Source organism: Stegodyphus dumicola, chromosome 4 (genome assembly GCF_044657685.1).
Source record: "Stegodyphus dumicola isolate Sdum_Otavi_A_Nest chromosome 4, ASM4465768v1".
Taxonomy (NCBI): Eukaryota; Metazoa; Arthropoda; class Arachnida; order Araneae; family Eresidae; genus Stegodyphus; species Stegodyphus dumicola.
The window spans coordinates 60,967,317-60,986,117 of record NC_140771.1 but is presented as its reverse complement, the minus strand read 5'-3'; the positions used below and the strand labels follow the sequence as shown (position 1 = coordinate 60,986,117).

Here is an 18,801-nt window from a genome sequence, read left to right as displayed (position 1 = left end):
TTTCAAAAAGTTAAAACTATAAAGGGGGGAAACTTTGAATGTCAAATGCATTTACAGCAGTTTTTAAGTTGAACAGTTACAACTAGCCTACTAGTTTAACACTAGAACGGTGGTAGAAGTCATTTTGACCCCTGAACACTTCTGACCATTAATTACTTTTGTTTTATTGGAAATCGTTTGGAATTTTTTTACTTTTCTTAAATAGATAATGAATATTTGTAAAATAATTTTCAGCATTCTAAGTTTGTTAGTTTTTGAAGTATTGTATTCCTAGAACGGCGGATGGGGGTCATTTTGACTCCTTTACTTTTATCCCTCTTTCTGCTCGAAGCATTGTCAAATAACCCATGAAAAAAATTCACTGATAAGGATTTTTCTATTGCATTCATACTATCTCACAGAGAGATAAAAACCTGGGTGGTCTCACTACTTTGTAATGTCTACATAAGTTGTTATTCCTTTGTTTGCAATTATCTATTCGTTTAAAGAAAATACTACAAGGAAGGTAGATGCAACAGGGTTTTTCATGCTTACATTTCTTTTCAGAAATAATTTATTTTACAGATGTATTTTCCCATTTGTTAGTTCAGCTTACTTACTGTGGGTGATAACAGTTAGGACAGATGTTTTCTTGGTAATCCCAAATCAGTATTTGAGTACATATGAATTCCGCCGTCAAGTTCATTATAACCTTTCCCTTACACTATGAAAATCATATGCTAAAATATATTCCCTATCGTTTTTTGATAGTTCGATATTTTTCCACTTTTTCCACTTTTACAAAGTATGTCTAATAAGCGGAAAAAAGGTCTTATGGATGAAGAAATTAAAAAATTGTTGCAGGAGCTACCTGAAAATGAGTTTAACAGAGGTAAAATTGGTAATTTTTCTGTAGAAAGTAAAGATGAATTCCAGGCACAAACTATTAGTGAATCTGAGGACAGCGAAGTAAACGAAGAAAAACTCAGTAGAAATGAAAGGGCAAAAACGGATCAGGGTATTTGCAAAACTATTTTTACAGCTCCTGATAACACTATATGGAATGAAATAAATTCCAAAAATTCAGTCTGTGGCCGTGTTCCTGCTTATAATGTTTTAAAAGAAACAGCAGGACCAACATCTTTTGTAAAAGAGTCATGTTTCTGAGGACAGAGTGTCTAGTGCTTTCAAAGACTTTTATTGATGATGATATCTTGATGCATATAAAGAAATGTACAGAATCCAAAGCTCATCAGCAACTTGGAAATAAAGACTGGAAGTTATCTCTAGCTGAGTTAGATGCTTTTATCGCTATAGCGTATGTTCGAGGAGTAATACGAGCAAAGGGCTTAGATTTATATTCCTTGTGGTCCGAAGCGTGAGGAATACCATTTTGCAAAGAAACTAAATGAAGAGATTCAAAGAAATAAAACGATTTTTAAGGTTCGATGAAAAGACAAGAAGATCTACTCGATTACAGACTGAGAAATTTGCTCTTGCATCAGACATGTGGAACAAATTTATTGAAAGCTGCAAAACAAGCTACCGGCCAGGACAAAATATTATAGTTGATGAACAATTATTCCCTTCTAAAGCTGCGTGTAGATTTACACAATATATGCCTAATAAACCTGACAAATTTGGAATAAAATTTTGGTTATCTGTTGACATTGATACTAAATACTTCTTGAATGGATTTCCTTATCTAGAAAAAGATGAAACAGCAAATACTCAATTACATTTGTCTGAAAATGTTGTCATAAAATTAACGGAGCCACATCTAAACAATAGTTATATTACCATGGATAACTATTTTACTAGCATTAAATAAGCAGAAATACTAAAATAAAAAAATACAACTATGGTCGGCACAATGAAAAAGAACAGAAGAGAAATTCCATTATCTTTGAAAAATATCCGTAGTAATCTTTATTCATCGACAATAGTGGAACACATATGACACTTTACCATCTATCAAGGCAAAAGAAACAAAAGCGTTTTTCTACTGAGCTCATTACATTCTACTGTAAAAACTAAAGACAGTCTCAAAAAGTTGCCCAATCAGATGTGCTGAAAATAGTTAAATCGGCTTCAAGACGATGGCCTGTACATAGCTTTTTCAATATTTTGGATCGTGCAGCTTTGAACGCCTGGATAATTTATAGAAGTGTAACAGGAAACACCATTAACAGGAGAGATTTTCTACTGAAATTAGGAGAGGAGTTAAGAGTGGTACATATGGCTTCAAAACTCTCAAAGATACTGAGTCTTCAGAAAAAACACATGAAAAGAAAATGGATATAAAGAGAAAAAATGTCAAGTACAGAGATGCAATGGAAACAAATCTCAAGAATATTGTGCATCTTGTTCCAAAGTTGTGTGCGGAAAATGCACTGGAAAAATTGTTAAAAATTATTTTTGTATCAACTGCATTAATTCTTAATACGTATGTGTAATCTCTAATATTTTAAACATTAAATAGAATTGAAACAAAATGCTTTACATATTCCATTCAGCTACACATATAATGACAGTTCAAGTCATTTCTTAAAAAAAAAGGGATACAATAACTGCACACGATGACGAAGATGATTTCTATTAGCTAAACGGATAATGCAAGTCCTAATCTTTCCATCTTGTCTTGGTTGACACGCCTGTACAACTCCCATATTCCATAATAATCTGGTAGTTTCTCTTCATGTACTAAAACTACAGATCCCTTCAAAAGATATGTAATGGCATTACTTCCCTGAATTTGCTTTGCATTTCTAATTTTAAATAAGTATTCCCTTTTCCAAAAACTTTTTAATAATTTTAGCCGATAATTATATAGCCTTGTTAAATTTTCTTTAGTTGGATCGGGTTCAAGAAAATTGTCAGATGGTAAAGATGTCACTCCTTGTCCAATTAGAAAATAAGCTGGTGTCAGCAGTTCTGGTTTTCCAACTTCACTATAAGCATAGGTCATCAAACGTGAATTTAATATTGTCTCAATTTCAATAAAAACCTTCATTTTCGTGAAATGAAATATTTTGTTGATTGAAGCATTTTCTTCAAGCACGATTTGATAGATCTAATTGGCCTTTCCCAGAAACTGCCCCACCAGGCCGCCTTTCCACATTAAATATTTCCACTCAATAGCTTTATTAACTAAATTAATTTTGAACTTCTGTGTCCTTGATGGTATTGCATGCCCTTTCGAAGGCTTTTGCATTGTCTGAATGTATCATTCAATATACTCCTCTTCTTGAAATAAATCTTCGAAAGGACAGAAGAAATTTTTTGAAAAAAAAAAAAAAAAAAAAAATGGGGGGGGGATGCTAGTTCCAGATGCACAGCTCTTGTTACAGTGCATGTATACAAAGCAATATAAGCCTTCCCAGTTTCATCCTTTGTACTCATAGGACCAGCAAAATCGATTTCAACACCTTCAAAGGGATTTGCCTCTGTTATTCTTTCGGTTGGTAAAGGAGTGATATCTTGACTTGGCTTAGCTTTAACCCTTTGAAGGGCACCAGTATATAATATATACCGGCTGTTTGAAAATTTTTTAACCTCCGAAAAAATGCTAATTCCTCTACACCAAAAGCTATAATCATAAGTTTCTAGTGTTTCCTTTCGATTCTAAATGGCAGCACCACCCTATGAATGCTCAATATTTTGCAGTTATGAAATTAATATACCTCATTTCAAGGTATCATGTTTGAAGATTTATAAAGTCTATTAGAGGGGGAAAAAATTCAAAATCTGTAAATATATGACGTACACATGCTGAACCTTTTATATTTACTGCATTTCAATCAAACCTGATAATGAAAAGATTATGTATACATTTTTAATACCACTATATAATATATACCTGCGCCCCTACTGAGGGTACCTTGCCAATAGCTGGCAGTACCAGGCTTCTCTTTTCTACTCTGTGAGATGACAGCATTTCTTTACATTATAATAGTTCATGATGTAATAATTTGTTTATGATTAACTTACAAGTTGTTTAGAATTCAGTATTATGTTCATAAAAGGATGGGGAGTTTACTGACCCTGCACTAGGACTGAATATAAGTATATTTGTTTCTTTTTATTCTTTTTTTCTTGAGTTTCATTCGTATCTATTTAGCTTAAATTTTAACTTTAGCACTTCACCCTTTCCCAAGAGAAAGACTCATCGAATTCAAAATTGCTGTCTGGGATCAAAATTTTACACAATTGTAGGAGTTAAATGTGGCATGTTAGCCCCCAAAAGACACTCACACGTTGCTTCGTGTTTTCCAAAATCATACAATCCAACAAAAATGAAAGGACGTGATTGACAACTGATTTGTCATTCCAGAGTCACGCCTTTTTCCCTTTGTGTGGTGTGATCTTATCACACAAACAGAAAGCTTACTTAAAAATATGGGAAATGGAAGTGCACTTAAGGTCCATCTCTTCGTGCAATCACAAAAACTGGTGATTTGAAAGTATGCTTTTATTCTTATCGTCTTTATTAATTTCAGATGAAAGACTAGGGAATGCAAGAGAAATTTAGGGTTAGGTTACAAATAGGTTGTTTTTCAAAAAAATTTTCCAGTTGGTGAAATGAGGGAAAATATTTCTAAGGCCCGTTTTAGATGCAAACTAGAATTTACCCAAAAGTTGAAAAGGAGACCCTAGGAGGCCAAAGGGGTTGAAAATCGAAATAAGAGCTTTGAGGTGTATAAAATAATAAAGTTGTTTAATGTCATTTCTTCCTGAACAAAAAGATATATTACAACCTATATTTACAAAAAATAAAAAAGTGGCCTTTGCGGTCCTCGATAATCTAAAGTGTGTGTGCATGGGGAGAGGGGGGGGGGGATTCTTGGTGTCATAGCATGAGCCACGGTTTTTTTGCATATTATCTAAAGCATAAAATATGCCTTCAAAAATGCAACATACTTTCTCATCTGAGTCGTAGCGTTTCATTTTTCAATTTTTTATTTTTCGGCTGTTATATCTCCTTGTAATATAGTAGTTCAGTTCATGATACAATTTATGCATGCAGTATCATATTTGCTAATTTTTTTATAAAATAATGATACTGAATTTAAATCAAGTTCAAAAGCTTTTTACTCTTATTTTGCATAAGTATGTTCAGCTGGCTTGCATCATCAATATGCATAAAAACATAAATTTTATTTTTTAAATTTTAAAAGTTTTTGTCTTCAGACTTACATAACTATATTCAAGCACCCATCTCTACAGGTGCCTGTCAAAAGTACACAAAATTAATTTAAAAAACAAAAATTAACAATTGGCAGCTACCTGGAAAAAAATGTCTAAGAGGAGAGCCGGTATAAAATGTATACCGGCTCTCGAAATTTAGGATTTTGCTCTAGATTTTTTTTAAGTCTCAATTTTATGTCCTTAGGGTCCATAAGTTAGAGTTCATTCAAAATTTTACGACAATTTAAATTATTTTATATACCGCCCCTCAAAGGGTTAAATCTGTAGCAAATCACACACTCATTACTATCACCCAAAATTTCTCTCTAACTTCAGTTAAAGTTTCAGCTACACCAGTGTATGCTTGCATTTCGTGACAATCTTTAATGATATGATCTGTTAAATTATACTTCTCAGGTAATATTGCTGGGTAAGTTTGAATATAGCTTAACTCAGAATTTTGAAGCCTTTCAACTACTCAATTTAAATTGACAAATGAACTTAATGTAAATAGTTACAAACTATCTATGCTTTTTTTCATCTTATTTGTTCTCTGAAAATTTCCTTATTTGAAAGAAACAACAAATCATTTCCTTATTTGTTCCCTGAAAATTTCTTCCCGAGTCTTCTTGACCCAGAAATTCTCTGCTTCAGTCATCTCTTCAGCATTGACGGGTCCAATTCTTCTTAGTTTTGAGTTTTTCATATTATTGATAAATCTGAAAACATAAGATGTTAGATGTTATTCTGTATACTTTCTTTATGTCACTGAAGTTCTCGACAGGAATAGGTTCGCTCTTTTCAACAATACACTTTGCTGTTAAGATTTCTTGTTTCTTTCTTTTTCGTTTCTAAGAATTTGTTATTTTATCACCTTCATTAAAATTTCTTAAAGATCTGGGCCAAAGGATGTTTGTTATCTTTAACAAGGAAAGATGGCCATACCACCACAGTTCATTTTTTAAAGGGTTTATACTATCTGTTCTCTCATTAATACGTCCGAAGGCTTCTCATAAAGCTGGGGCAATAATTCCACCAATCTGGATTAGTTTTCTTCTGGGTTTCCGCACCATCTTGAATTATTGTCTGCATTTCTAATTTGTATTTTTTTATTTTTACCTTCAACATTTAACAATATTTGATGAGCAAACCTCTCTGCTTACGTTTTCTTGATAAAATCCACAGGATACTTGGAATTTTTGCCATTTTGTAACACGGAAAATTTTATTTACAGCTATTTACAAGTTGTTTTCTTGGAGAAAATTCACCTTATTTTCTATCGCTGCTGCTGTATCTCAATCAAATAATTCGCAAAGCGGTAAGAAAAAATGACAGAAATAAAAAAGCTGTGCCCTATTGTGGCCAGCAACATAAAACTATAGCATATTTATTATTTACCAGAAATGTCTCTGACCTTTTTTTATGCGTGTTTTTGGTTTGCTTGTGTTCTATCTAGTCTTGGAAAACCTAGTCTTGTGTTCTACCTAGTCTAGTGTTCCACCTAGTCTACCTCCCAAAGCATTAAATAAACTGAGGCATCTCATCAAAACTCACCATCTCTTTTGGCAAATGGACTGAGTTTTTCTCTCCTTCCTACAATGTGAGGACTGCTTAAAGTAGGTAGACTATAACATGTACTTAATTTCCTTAGACTCCCAGCTGTCATCGTTCTGACGCTCCTTTTCTAGCTGCAGATTAGGTTCCTTTGGAGTTTTGTTTATTCACTCTTTTCATTAATCCAGCACTCCTTCTCTAGCTGCAGATCTGGCTCCTGCACAGTTTCGATTATTTGTTCTTTTTGCTTTTAGCTTTCGCTCTGCATCTGCTCAGCTTCGATTTCTCAGTTTGGAGCACTTCTTTTGAGTTTTCGTTTCTGTTCTTCAAACTTTGTCACAGTATAAGGTGCCTATATGACGTATTACCTTTTTTATATAATATTATAATAGCATTTATATAAAATAATAAATTATACTTTTATTTATTTACTTAATTTTCTAACATCTTGCAGACAAAAGCTGGGAAATTCTCCTTAATCTTCTTCAGAATTAATATATGTTTATAAACATAAATTTTTTCATCTAATGCATTTTTTCAAGGTTGCAGAATAAAATGTCAACCCTCCCACATAGATGAACCTTGAAAAATATTTAGTATCATATTGCCAAATCAGAAAAAAAAAAAAAAAAAAAAAAAAAAAAAAAAAAAAAAAAAAGGAAAATGCTGGTACTGCCAGCAGTCAAATTTCCTTTTCCTCAAGATCTGCCTCCAATCTAAAAAGATATTTAAAGGGGAAAAAAAACCAACAGTGCCATTTAAGTGGTCAGGATAAGGTAGCCACCCAAGGCTGCTGTCAACTGACAATGAAACTGCAGCAGAAGTTAGGGAAATCCTTTCACATCTCAAATATTGGCTTTGAGTCTTCCTTTAACATCCAACTCAACTGAAGACTTTGGTCCAAAATTCGATTCTCACTCTGAATGTGGATGTAGATCCAGTTTTTCCTCACTCTCTACTACTTTACAATCGTCTATAAGCAAATTCATTAATGTAAGAAAGCAGTAGGAGTATATCATTGAACACATAGCTTTTAAAAATGGTATACAAAGAATACTATACATTTTTTATAGTTGAAGACATGGAATTTAAAAAGTTCATTCCCATGCTTTGCACAAATTTTCCAAGTTGGAACACTTTATCCAATTTGTTATTGTCGAGTATCTTTAATGAATTTGTACTTAAAATTAAAAATGACTTGACGAGTGCAAAAGCTGTTTATTTGACTTTGGATGGGTGGATAAATATCAACAAACTTAATTTTTATGCTCTTAGAGTGCACTTTATAGATGAAAGTTCAAAATTAAAATCATATATATTAGAACACTCATAATTCAAAGAAAGGCACACCATGAAAAATATTTCCAGTTGGGTCAATGCTGTTTGTTGCAAGAACATTTGATATACATTTGAAAAATAGCAGCCATAGTCACTGACAGTGCTTCAAATGTGAAATCAGCTGCTATTATTTCAAAATTTCCACACCTGCCATACTCTGCGCATTCATTAAACCTGATTTTGCAATATGTCATTAGGTTATCGCTATAGAAAATTGTTGATATAGTTAAAGAGATAGAGATGTATTTGAAAGAAAGGTTAATTTGCTTCATGTGAACTTGCTGAAATGCAGTAGAATTTAAAGATAAATTAAAATAAATGAAATTAATTCTTCCCTTATTATATTACGGGGAAAATTGTTTAATTTGTCAGATCAATACTGGAATATTATGAAACAAGCAACAGAGGTTTTAAATATGTCATCAGAACTGCTTATCTTTCCAAAATAAGAATTCTATTAAGAAAAAACATGCACGCTAGATGAAAGCTCAAGGACAGAAATAAAGACACAGGGTTTTTACAAGAAACAGAGTTGTTAATTGATGATAAACTGAAAGGGTTGTCAGAATGGTTTAGGCCTATCTCTAACAACGAGCCAGTGATGCAGGCAATTTTCCTGGATGCTCGCTTTAAAAAACATAGTTTTCCTGATGAACTGAAATGCCAAGAATGCTACAGCAATGTAGTAATAATGAAAACTTTAGGTGTGCAGTATCAGACACTGTAGGAGGAGTCAAATACAATTGTAACATATACTGAGAACTCTTCCATATGGGAAGAATTCGATGAAACTATCAACAAACTTCAAGGGACACAGGATTTGGGATTTGCTGCAATAGTGGAAATAAATAAATATTTATTGGAGGATTATTTACTTAGAAGACCCCTTATTGTGATTGGGGGACACAGAAGTTGATATATTCCATCTTGTATGAACTCGTTATAAAATGATTAAACATTCCAGCTACTTCATTGCAGAAAGACACTGTTTGACTTTTTTTTTATGCATCGTCATACTAAAAAACCTGCGTCTGATTCGATTCCACTCCCGTACCTCCCTACTATGGATTATCAGCAAACTTACCAATCAATGCTATATCTCCAAAGTTTTGCAGCCTGCCCTCCTTCCTAACGTTCAGAGCTTGCAAGTGGCCACATTTTAACAGGACAATGCACAACCACATGTTGCACATAATGTCGAGCTTTCTTCTTAGCTCACCGTATTGCCCTGTTACACAGCCTATCCATTCTCCAGATCTAATGACCGTCAAACATGTCTGGACAATGACTGGAGAAGGCTTAACCCAGAATGCCACACCTGCAAAATGCAATGAATATACCAAATGAACTTTGGCTACAAGTGGAAGCAGCATAGCAATGAACAACCACATGTTGCACATAATGTTGAGCTTTCTTCTTAGCTCACCGTATTGCCCTGTTACACAGCCTATCCATTCTCCAGATCTAACGACCATCAAACATGTCTGGACAATGACTGGAGAACGCTTAACCCAGAATGCCACACCTGCAAAATGCAATGAATATACCAAATGAACTTTGGCTACAAGTGGAAGCAGCATAGGCTACCATTCCCCACCAACACAACCAAAGCCTCTTTCACTCAAAGCCACATTGTGTTGCAGCAGTTTTGACAAATGCGAAGGAAAACTCATTACTGACTTTCCCCCCTTCCTCACCTCAAAGGAGGCTGTATTTCAAATCAATATACACTACACAATAAAAAGGGGGGCAGTTCTATATCTCCTGTTCTACTGAGACAATTGACAAAATTCAAATTGTGTTTTCCATGTCTCGAAAGCGCAACATAAGATATATATTAGATTTATATATAGCTTTGTTCTAACATAACATTTTGACACAAAATTGGCCTTTTTCTGAAATAACATACCAATTGTTTTTCATATTTCAATTCTACAACTCAAATTATGCCTAGATATTAAATTTTGTAATTTTTGGTGAGAAATTTATGGAGAACTTTAAAAATTTATCTCGGCAAATTATTTTCAGGTTATGCCAAGAATAATTCACTTGGCGAACTTCGAATTTATACCAAATTTTTTCCTTTCCTTTTTCTTCATTGTCCATGGAGACAGGAAAAAGTCATTGTTCATACTTTCAAATAATTTTATCAAAGTGCGTAAACCACATTTTCATTATTATTGTTTATAATATGCCAAATTTCAAAACATGCCAAAATGTAAAATTATGTATATCTTAGGAAGCTTTGAATGAAAAACTATAATTTTTTGCAGGTATGCTTAGAAATACATCTACTTGATAAGATGATGGCAAAACATTTATAGGTTATAAATTAAAAATGTTTTTTGAAAAATTTATAAAAATTATTTTAAAATATAAATTTTAAAAATAAATCAATAAAAAAGAATGTTTTATTTGGAATGAACCTAAATTTCGAATTCTGAAAGAAGGAATCAAGTAAATTTAATAAAAAAAGAGATATTAATAAATACATATCAAATTCAATTAACATACAAAACTTGGCAATCTGGCATAATCTGAGTCATAGAATTGAAATATTGATAAAAATCGCCATGTCATTAAAAAAAAAAGTCGGATTGTGTCCAAATACCTATTTTAGAACAATGCCATATATATAAATCTAATACATATCCTAGGTCGCACTTTTGAGACATGAAAAAAGCAATTTGAATTTGGTCCATCGGCCCAGTAGAACAGGAGATGTAAAACTGTGCCGCCTTTTTTTGCACACTGTACATTGATACTATGTATAATCTCTGGTATCTCTTGTCCTTCTTCATGTTGCATTTTAGATGGCTAACAGTGTACCTTTACACACTGAGCTGTAATACAAAAACCTTAAGAAGTTTCAGTTAGTTCTTCAAAGTTTCTGGTCCTAAAGAATAACAATGACATGCACATATACTGCCCAGTAAAAGTATATGGAAGGCCACATACATAATTAATATTCATAATGGTCATAAAACAGACCACATAAACACTGCACCTAATAAAATTATGTTTACTCCAAAAGATCTTTATTAGGAAAAAATATAAACAGGAAGCTATCAATATGAATACTGTACCTATCTCTTTGATCATCTGTTCATTTGACACTACTGAACATATTTCTATTCAACTGACTGCAGAACTTAAACCTAGTTTGACAAATGTGATAATGACTGCAGAAAGTACATTCAAGATATTTATCTGAAACTTGGTTGTTATTTTACACTTTGTATATTTCATGTAGAAAAAAAATATGACTCAGTAAGTATGTTTTCCAAAAAAAAAACCTCATAAATAAGAAATGCTCATGAAACCCTAGAAATTTTTTTAGACATGCATAACTACTAAAAAAATTCTTAATCTTCTTTACTTTGTAACTCGACTGTAACTCTACATTTTGTTTATAATTTTATAATTTTGCACATAAGCCTGATACTAACTTAGAATGCAACAGCAAATACCGTATTAAGTCCAAAATATGGATCTCCAATATCCAAAATGATCTAATACATAAGAACCTGCTGACTACCCCCAATTCATACATACATACATACATACATACATACATATACATACATATATATATAATTTAGGAATGGAGAATATAATACTCTAGAAAAGCAGGTATACCACAAAAGCAATTTTTGTTCCAAATCAGTTTCCTACATGTCATTTTTGAATACCTGCTGGATAGAAATCACATGGTGGCTAATGACAATACACTAACTGATGTTAGCAACAACTGACTTTCTAGCCTTGAGTGCTTGTAAAGGTTGGCAAAGAGGAAAAGAAATGATATTTTTCAAGTTGTCCTGCAGGCTATTATTACAGCTACCTTACCAAAATTACAGTTGGAATTTTAATCATGTCAAAAAGTCTTTGAGATTCTGGCAGCTGTAGCAGGATCTGAAAAGTGAACGTATATTTGGTACTTGATTTCTAATACAGCCTTAGGAGAGAAAATAATGTTGCCACATTTCGGACTTAATAAAGTACAAATTCAAAATTAATATACTGTGGTCTGAAGAGAAATGCTATTTCTTAAAATTAAATCGTTATAAACAGCAACTCTCTTTAGACCAGAATATAACGCAAACCAACTCAACACCCAGCAATAATACCCTTCATCTGCAAAAAAGAGCTACCTTTTATTTCTACTTGAAACCTGCTAAGGATTTCTGTTCCACATTGGAGTTACAGGCAATTGAATATAATTACATACCAAAAATTCTGAAAACAATAAATATCCTACTGATTTTGTCAAAAAACTCACCAAAGAAATCAGTAAATAAACTTCAAGGCATTTCTCAAAAACATTAGTCTGTAAGTCTTTACCGATGCAAGCATCAAATATAGTACATTTATAGGAACTTTTCACTACTATCCGATCATCCTATTCATTAAAACATTTGGTTATAAACTTATCATTATCCATCTGGAAATTGTTAAGATCAAATAAATCAGATATTGCTACAAGAGATTTTTTAAATGTATATACTATTCCAATTCGCAATGAAGACACAAGCATAAAAACTCAATATATCAGCTCAAAATCCAGAAAACTATTGATAGGAATTGCCAAACATAAAAACGATATGTCCAACCTCTCTGCCAACTAGTTAATCAATGAAAACAACACATCTTCAATCAAGTAATTTGCCAAGCATCTACATTCAGTAACTGAATGAAATAAGACCAAACTCATAACCAAACACTGACAAAAAAACACTCTAAAAAATTACACAAGCAAATGAAACCACCACCAAAATGTGTTGCAAAATACCTTTCTTATAAGTGAATCACATCCATCCTGTGGAAAGCAATAAAAGAGCATGAATCTGATGAAGCCACATATTCCAGCTCCAGCTGATAAAGCTCTTGCATTTTCACTTTATTAGTGTTTAATCATGATTTCAAACTGTTGGCCTAGAGCAGAGTTTCTTAAACAGTGGGTCACGGTACTTGCAGCAAGGGGGGTTGACAAAAATTTTAGCAGTTTTGATATTTCTTATTACAGTCAAAAGTCGTTAATTCGGACACCCATAATTCGGAATGATCTATAATCCGGACATCAAAACTAAAAACTTTCTGCGCATGCGCCACGTTGACACATGCGCAGAAGACCTTTTACGACTGCGCATATGAGTGTGCGCAAGTACAGAATACGTTTTCGCGTGCGCATTTTATGTATAATGGACGTATAAGCTAAAATTATCTAATTATCTGTTTCAGTTAATGTTGATGATTGCGTTGTTCCTTAATTTTCGAATTGCATCCGGCTTATTATTTTTTGCAGACTGTAAGAGCAATTTTATAAAAGTAAGCTTAAACTTTCGATTATATCAAATAGAATTTCCGATATATATTTGTTAATATGTAAAGGATCTAAAGCGAAAGTATGTTTTGAAATCCGAAATCTGTTTATCAATTTCACGCTGCTCGGTGGCGGGCGCCTAATGAGTTGGAAGTTGATTTGTCAGCACTATCCTTATCTTCAGCGCAGATGTTTTTATTTTATTTGGCTTATAATTCCTTGTAGTATTTCATCTCGATATGCTCCGTCTTTGATATGATTTAAAACAAGTTCCTCGTCATTATAATTCGCTTCCGATAGCGAAGAAAAGTGACAGAGGTTATTGAAAACAAAAAACAAGAAATTATGTCTGTTTAATAGAATTAAAGAGAAAGTATTATCACATGAAACGAAGCAAAACTTAAACAACTTACATTGAAAGAAATGTTTAATAAAGTAAACAAATAAATATTAAGCTTTTTCTTTTTGCAAATTTTGATACCCTTTAGATAATAATTGTTCTTTATTTCATAAATTTCGGTTTCATATTTTTAATTTTAGAATTTCTGCATGCCATCTTACGAGATTTAAACTGATGATCTATAATCCGGAAAAATCGATAATCCGGAATCGCCGAAGTCCCGACGAGTCCGGATTAACGACTTTTGACTGTATAATAATTTTGCAATTACCAAATGTTTTTACACAATGTATCTGAAAATAGATAAAAAAAAAGACAATAAACAAAGAAAAACAAAAACATTTCAAAGCATTCTTTTTATAATAGAAACGTTCATTTTACTTGCTTTGCACTCTGTTACTTATTTAAAATTTTCACATTTTCTGTCTTAAAGTTAATGACCTAAAACTGCAATAGTATATTACAGTACAAGTGAAAAAATTGACAGTTTCATACACGCGTGTGTTGGATTTGCGTAATGCTTATGGGATCCCACAAAATTTTCATACATATTATGGGGTCCTGGGAGCCATGACTGAAAAAAGTTTAAGAAGCCCTGCCCTACAGTATTTTATCTTGCTTTTAACTTCAATTAAAAATCCTTTAACAAGTTTTTGTTTTCAGTGTTGCATATACTTATTTTTATTTATATGATGAGAGATGAAGGTAAGAGATTTAAAGCCACAAGTTTTCAGATGACCTATTTTGTAAAATAAAATCACATGTTGAGCATAAAATACAATTTTGTTCCTAAAAAATTTCTTAATTTGTTTCCATAAAAGAGATTTTAGTAATATATTTTCAAACTGCACCTAGCTCTGAATGCCAAAGAACGCAAATATGAAGTAAAATAACTTCCAATGAAAAGCAGTTATGCAACTGATCAGTCATAAGCAAGCAATAGATAATTAATAAATGCTATCCAAAATAGAAACTCGATTTTTAATTTCATTCTCTAACTTTAATTATTGTTAAAAATAATAAAATTAAATCTTGGGGGGGGGAATACTACCTTAAGCCACATATCTTCATATAGGGCGCAGGCAATCATACACCGTTCAAAAAGGATAACAGTGCTCTCATGTGTCCCATTTTCAATTTCAAAATCCAGATAGTCCTTCCAGTTCTTCAACTGTGCTCTTTCCAGTGGCTTTACATGAAAATACGGACGTTTGATCTGAAAAGAAAAATAGTCCTCATGTTAGTTGAAAAAACACCATCCTGTGGGATAATACTAAAGTTACCCTAAGGGACTACAGTAATTTCCATACCTGAGACGGGCCGCTGTCATGATAAAGAAATCAGGGCTTCAAAAATCACATTCTCAGCATAGAAACTGCATGTAAATGGTCATATACAGACATTGTTATAAAATAATTTCTATGCACTGGGGCATGCTGGTTTTTGTATTATGTTCTCTCAACTCCATGATATTAAATAATTATACTTACGGCTTCCTCGAAAGACCATCGTTTTCCAACTTCAATTTCATTCTTTTCATGCAAGAGCTTTCGTTTTTCAACAATCTTTTGCTTCATGATATCGATTTCCCGGGCACTCATCTACAACAAACATTTCATAGCATTATTATTTTATCATAAAACTAACATATTTATATATTTTATTCATAGCATATAACAAAATACAAAATAATAGTAGAATAATATATATGTGCTTCAAGTGTTTTTTAGCTTGTATAAATGATTAAAAATGTCTCCTATAACAAGAGAGATTTCAATTTCACTCGTTTTAGACATTGACATAATTATTTGCATTAGAAGGATGATTTATTTTTCATACATTTTAGTCTATATTTAACATTTAATTATTTACATTTCCTTGTATTATCTTAAATACTGAAAATCTTTGCTATATAGTTTCAAATAAAATCTTAACAGCAGTTTCAAACCTATGATAATGCTTCAATTGTAATTTCACTTACACTCGAATCCTGTAGCTTCTTTTACACCTTTGTGTACTTTTTCATCTTAAACCCATTAAAAAATATTTTAATTACTATTTATTTATGTTAAATATCAAATGAAAGGAAAAAAAGTTCAACAATAGAATATATTATGAAGACCATGTTACAGTTTATGTAGCTGGCCACGAGAGGGCGCAGCTTTTTTACTTTTAGCTTGTTATTTTTTTCTTACCGCATTGCGGATTTTGATATAGATGTAGTGGCAACCAGAGAAACATGATGAATGTTCTAATGTAAGCATACAATTGTTGTACATAGCTGTAAATAAAGCTTCTGTGTGAAAAAAAATGGAAAAGAATTCCAAGCGTTCCTGAGGATTTTCATCAAGAAAGGTAAGCAAAAGATTATTCTGAGACACGAAAAGGAAAGAAGCAAGAAATCTTAACAGCAAACTATTGTTGAAAACAGCGAACCTATCATCCCTATCGAGAACTTCAGTGACCCAAAATTAAGAAGAATTGGACCTGTCAAGGCTGAAGAGATGAATGAAGCAGAGAATTTCTGGATCAAGAAAACTCAGAAAATTTTAGAGAAGAAATAAGGAAATTAATGATGAAACAAAGCATACATAGTTCGAAAATATTTACATTAAATCCATTTGTAGACTCAAAGTAGGTGGAAGGCTTCAAAATGCTGAGTTAAGCTATAATCAAACATACCCAGCAATATTACCTGAGAAGTCTCATTTGACAGACCAATACCATTAAAGATTGTCACGTAACGCAAGGACACACTGGTGTAGCCGAAACTTTAACTCAAGTTAGAGAAAAATTTTGGATACTTAAGGGTCAAACGCGTGTAAAGAGTAATATTAACAAGTGTGTGATTTGCTACAGATTTAAAGCTAAGCCAAGAAGTCAGGATATCGCTCCCTTATCAACCAAAAGAATAACATAGGCAAATCCCTTCGAAGTTGTAGGACTTTATTTTGCTGGTCCTAGGAGTACAAAGGATGAAACTGGGAAAGCTTATATTGCTCCGTATACATGCGCTGTAACCAGAGCAGTGCATCTGGAACTAGTGTCTAGCGAAACTGCAAACAATTTTTTTCTATCCTTTAGAAGATTTATTTCAAGAAGAGGAGTATGTCGAATAATATATTCAGACAATGCAAAAACCTTCAAAAGAGCAGACAAGGATTTAAAAAACTATAGAATTCCATCAAGGACAGAGAAGTTCAAAATTATTTTGGTAATAAAGGTACTGAGTGGAAATTCAATGTGGAGAAGGCAGCCTGGCGGGCTGGTTTCTGGGAAAGGCTTGTTAGATCTATCAAATCATGTTTGAAGAAAATACTCATGAAGGCTTCACTTAAATTTGAAGAGTTGGAAACAGTTGTAATTGAAATTGAGGCAATATTGAATTCACGTCTGCTGACTTATGTTTATAGTGAAGTTGGAGAAACAGAACCGATGACACCAGCTCATTTTCTAGTTGGACGAAGGCTGACATCCTTACCATCTGGCAAAATTCTTGAACTCAATTCAACTAAAGAAAATTTAAAAAGGCGATATAAATACTGGCTCAGGTTATTAGAAGGGTTTTGGAAAAGATGGAAAAGGGAATACTTACTTGAAAATAAGAAACGCAAACAAACTCAGAGAGGTAATGCCGTAACAGATCTTTTGAAGGGATCTGTAGTTCTAGTGCATGAAGAAAAATTACCAAGATTATTATGGAAGATGAGAGTTCTACAGAAGTGTCATCCAGGACGAGATGGGAAAATAAGGGCTTGTGTCCGTTTAGCTAATGAAACTCATCTTCGTCATCCTGTGCAGTTATTGTACCCGATAGAAATGACTTGAACTTTTTGAACTGAATACAGTGAATTTAAATTACGAACACTGCGTCTATGAACATTTTAAACTTATAGAACATTAAAAACATTTAGTGTTTAAGATAGCTTAAGAATCCAATCCTTTGATGAACCAAGAGTTCATCTAAGGGGAGGATGTTACAGTTTATGTAGCTGGCTATGATAGGGTGCAGCCTTTTTATTTTTCGCTTGTTATTTTTTCCTTACCGCATTGCATGGTATAGATAATTGGTATATATGTAGTGGCAACCGGAGAATCATGATGAATGTTCTGATGTAAGCATACAATTGTTGTACATAGCTGTAAATAAAGCTTCTGTGTGAAAAAAATGGAAAAGAATTCCAAGCATTACTGAGGATTTTCATCAAGAAAGGTAAGCAAAAGATTATTTATCAAATGTTAAAAATACAAATAAGAAAAAAGATCATAAATTTCAACAGACCATACTTTCCAAAACAACTGTATGTACATGCTCTTTGGGAAAAAAAAGGGGGAGCCAAATAATATAACTTGATATATAACATGTGTTGTGTATTTTATCCTAAACCCATTAAGAAAATAATTTGAATTACTATTTATTTATGTTAAAATATCAAATGAAAGAAAAAAAAGTTCAACAATAGAATAGATTATGAAGACCATACTTTCCAAAACAACTGTATGTACATGCTCTTTGGAGGGGAAAAAAAAAAAAAGACAAATAATATAATTTTATATATAACACATGTTTGCATCATATTTGAGTAAACATGAAAAACATATTTCAGTTATACAATTATAAATCACTTTTTTTTAAGCAATTCTGATTCAGATCTAGAACCAAATCCTCCCACCCCCAAATTTTTAATGTGTTACGTCTTAAAAGTTTTACATACAGTAAAAGCCTAACTATTTGACATTCAACTAACTAAATAAGAATTTTTCAAATTTTATAAACTTAAATATTAAAAATTGCAAACGAAAGACATGTAAAGCCATTACAAGCTCAGATAGGACTACATGGATCTTTTTTGTATACTAATTCCCCCTTAGACTTTGACAAAGAGAAGACACGAATTAATACAGCACAGGGAATTAGAATATGAGATTCGTGATATGCATTTAGTCTGTCTATCACAAGAACTTTTCTCCGCAGCATCGACAATTTACAACTATCTCATTGACAAATTTTGACAAAAAC

At 32.5% G+C, this 18,801-nt stretch overlaps 1 protein-coding gene across 2 annotated transcripts in view; it reads right to left on the bottom strand.

Moving 5' to 3' along the window:
• Prp39 (pre-mRNA processing factor 39) overlaps positions 1–18,801 on the bottom strand; it is a 106,287-nt gene that overhangs the window by 68,283 nt on the left and 19,203 nt on the right. For both annotated transcript variants that reach the window (XM_085815004.1, XM_085815005.1), the window contains exons 8-9: positions 15,272–15,382; positions 14,833–14,997 (exon numbers count right to left, since the gene is read on the bottom strand). In XM_085815004.1, coding sequence (XP_085671130.1) covers positions 14,833–14,997; positions 15,272–15,382 — 276 coding nt within the window. The remainder of the gene's footprint in view (positions 1–14,832; positions 14,998–15,271; positions 15,383–18,801) is intronic.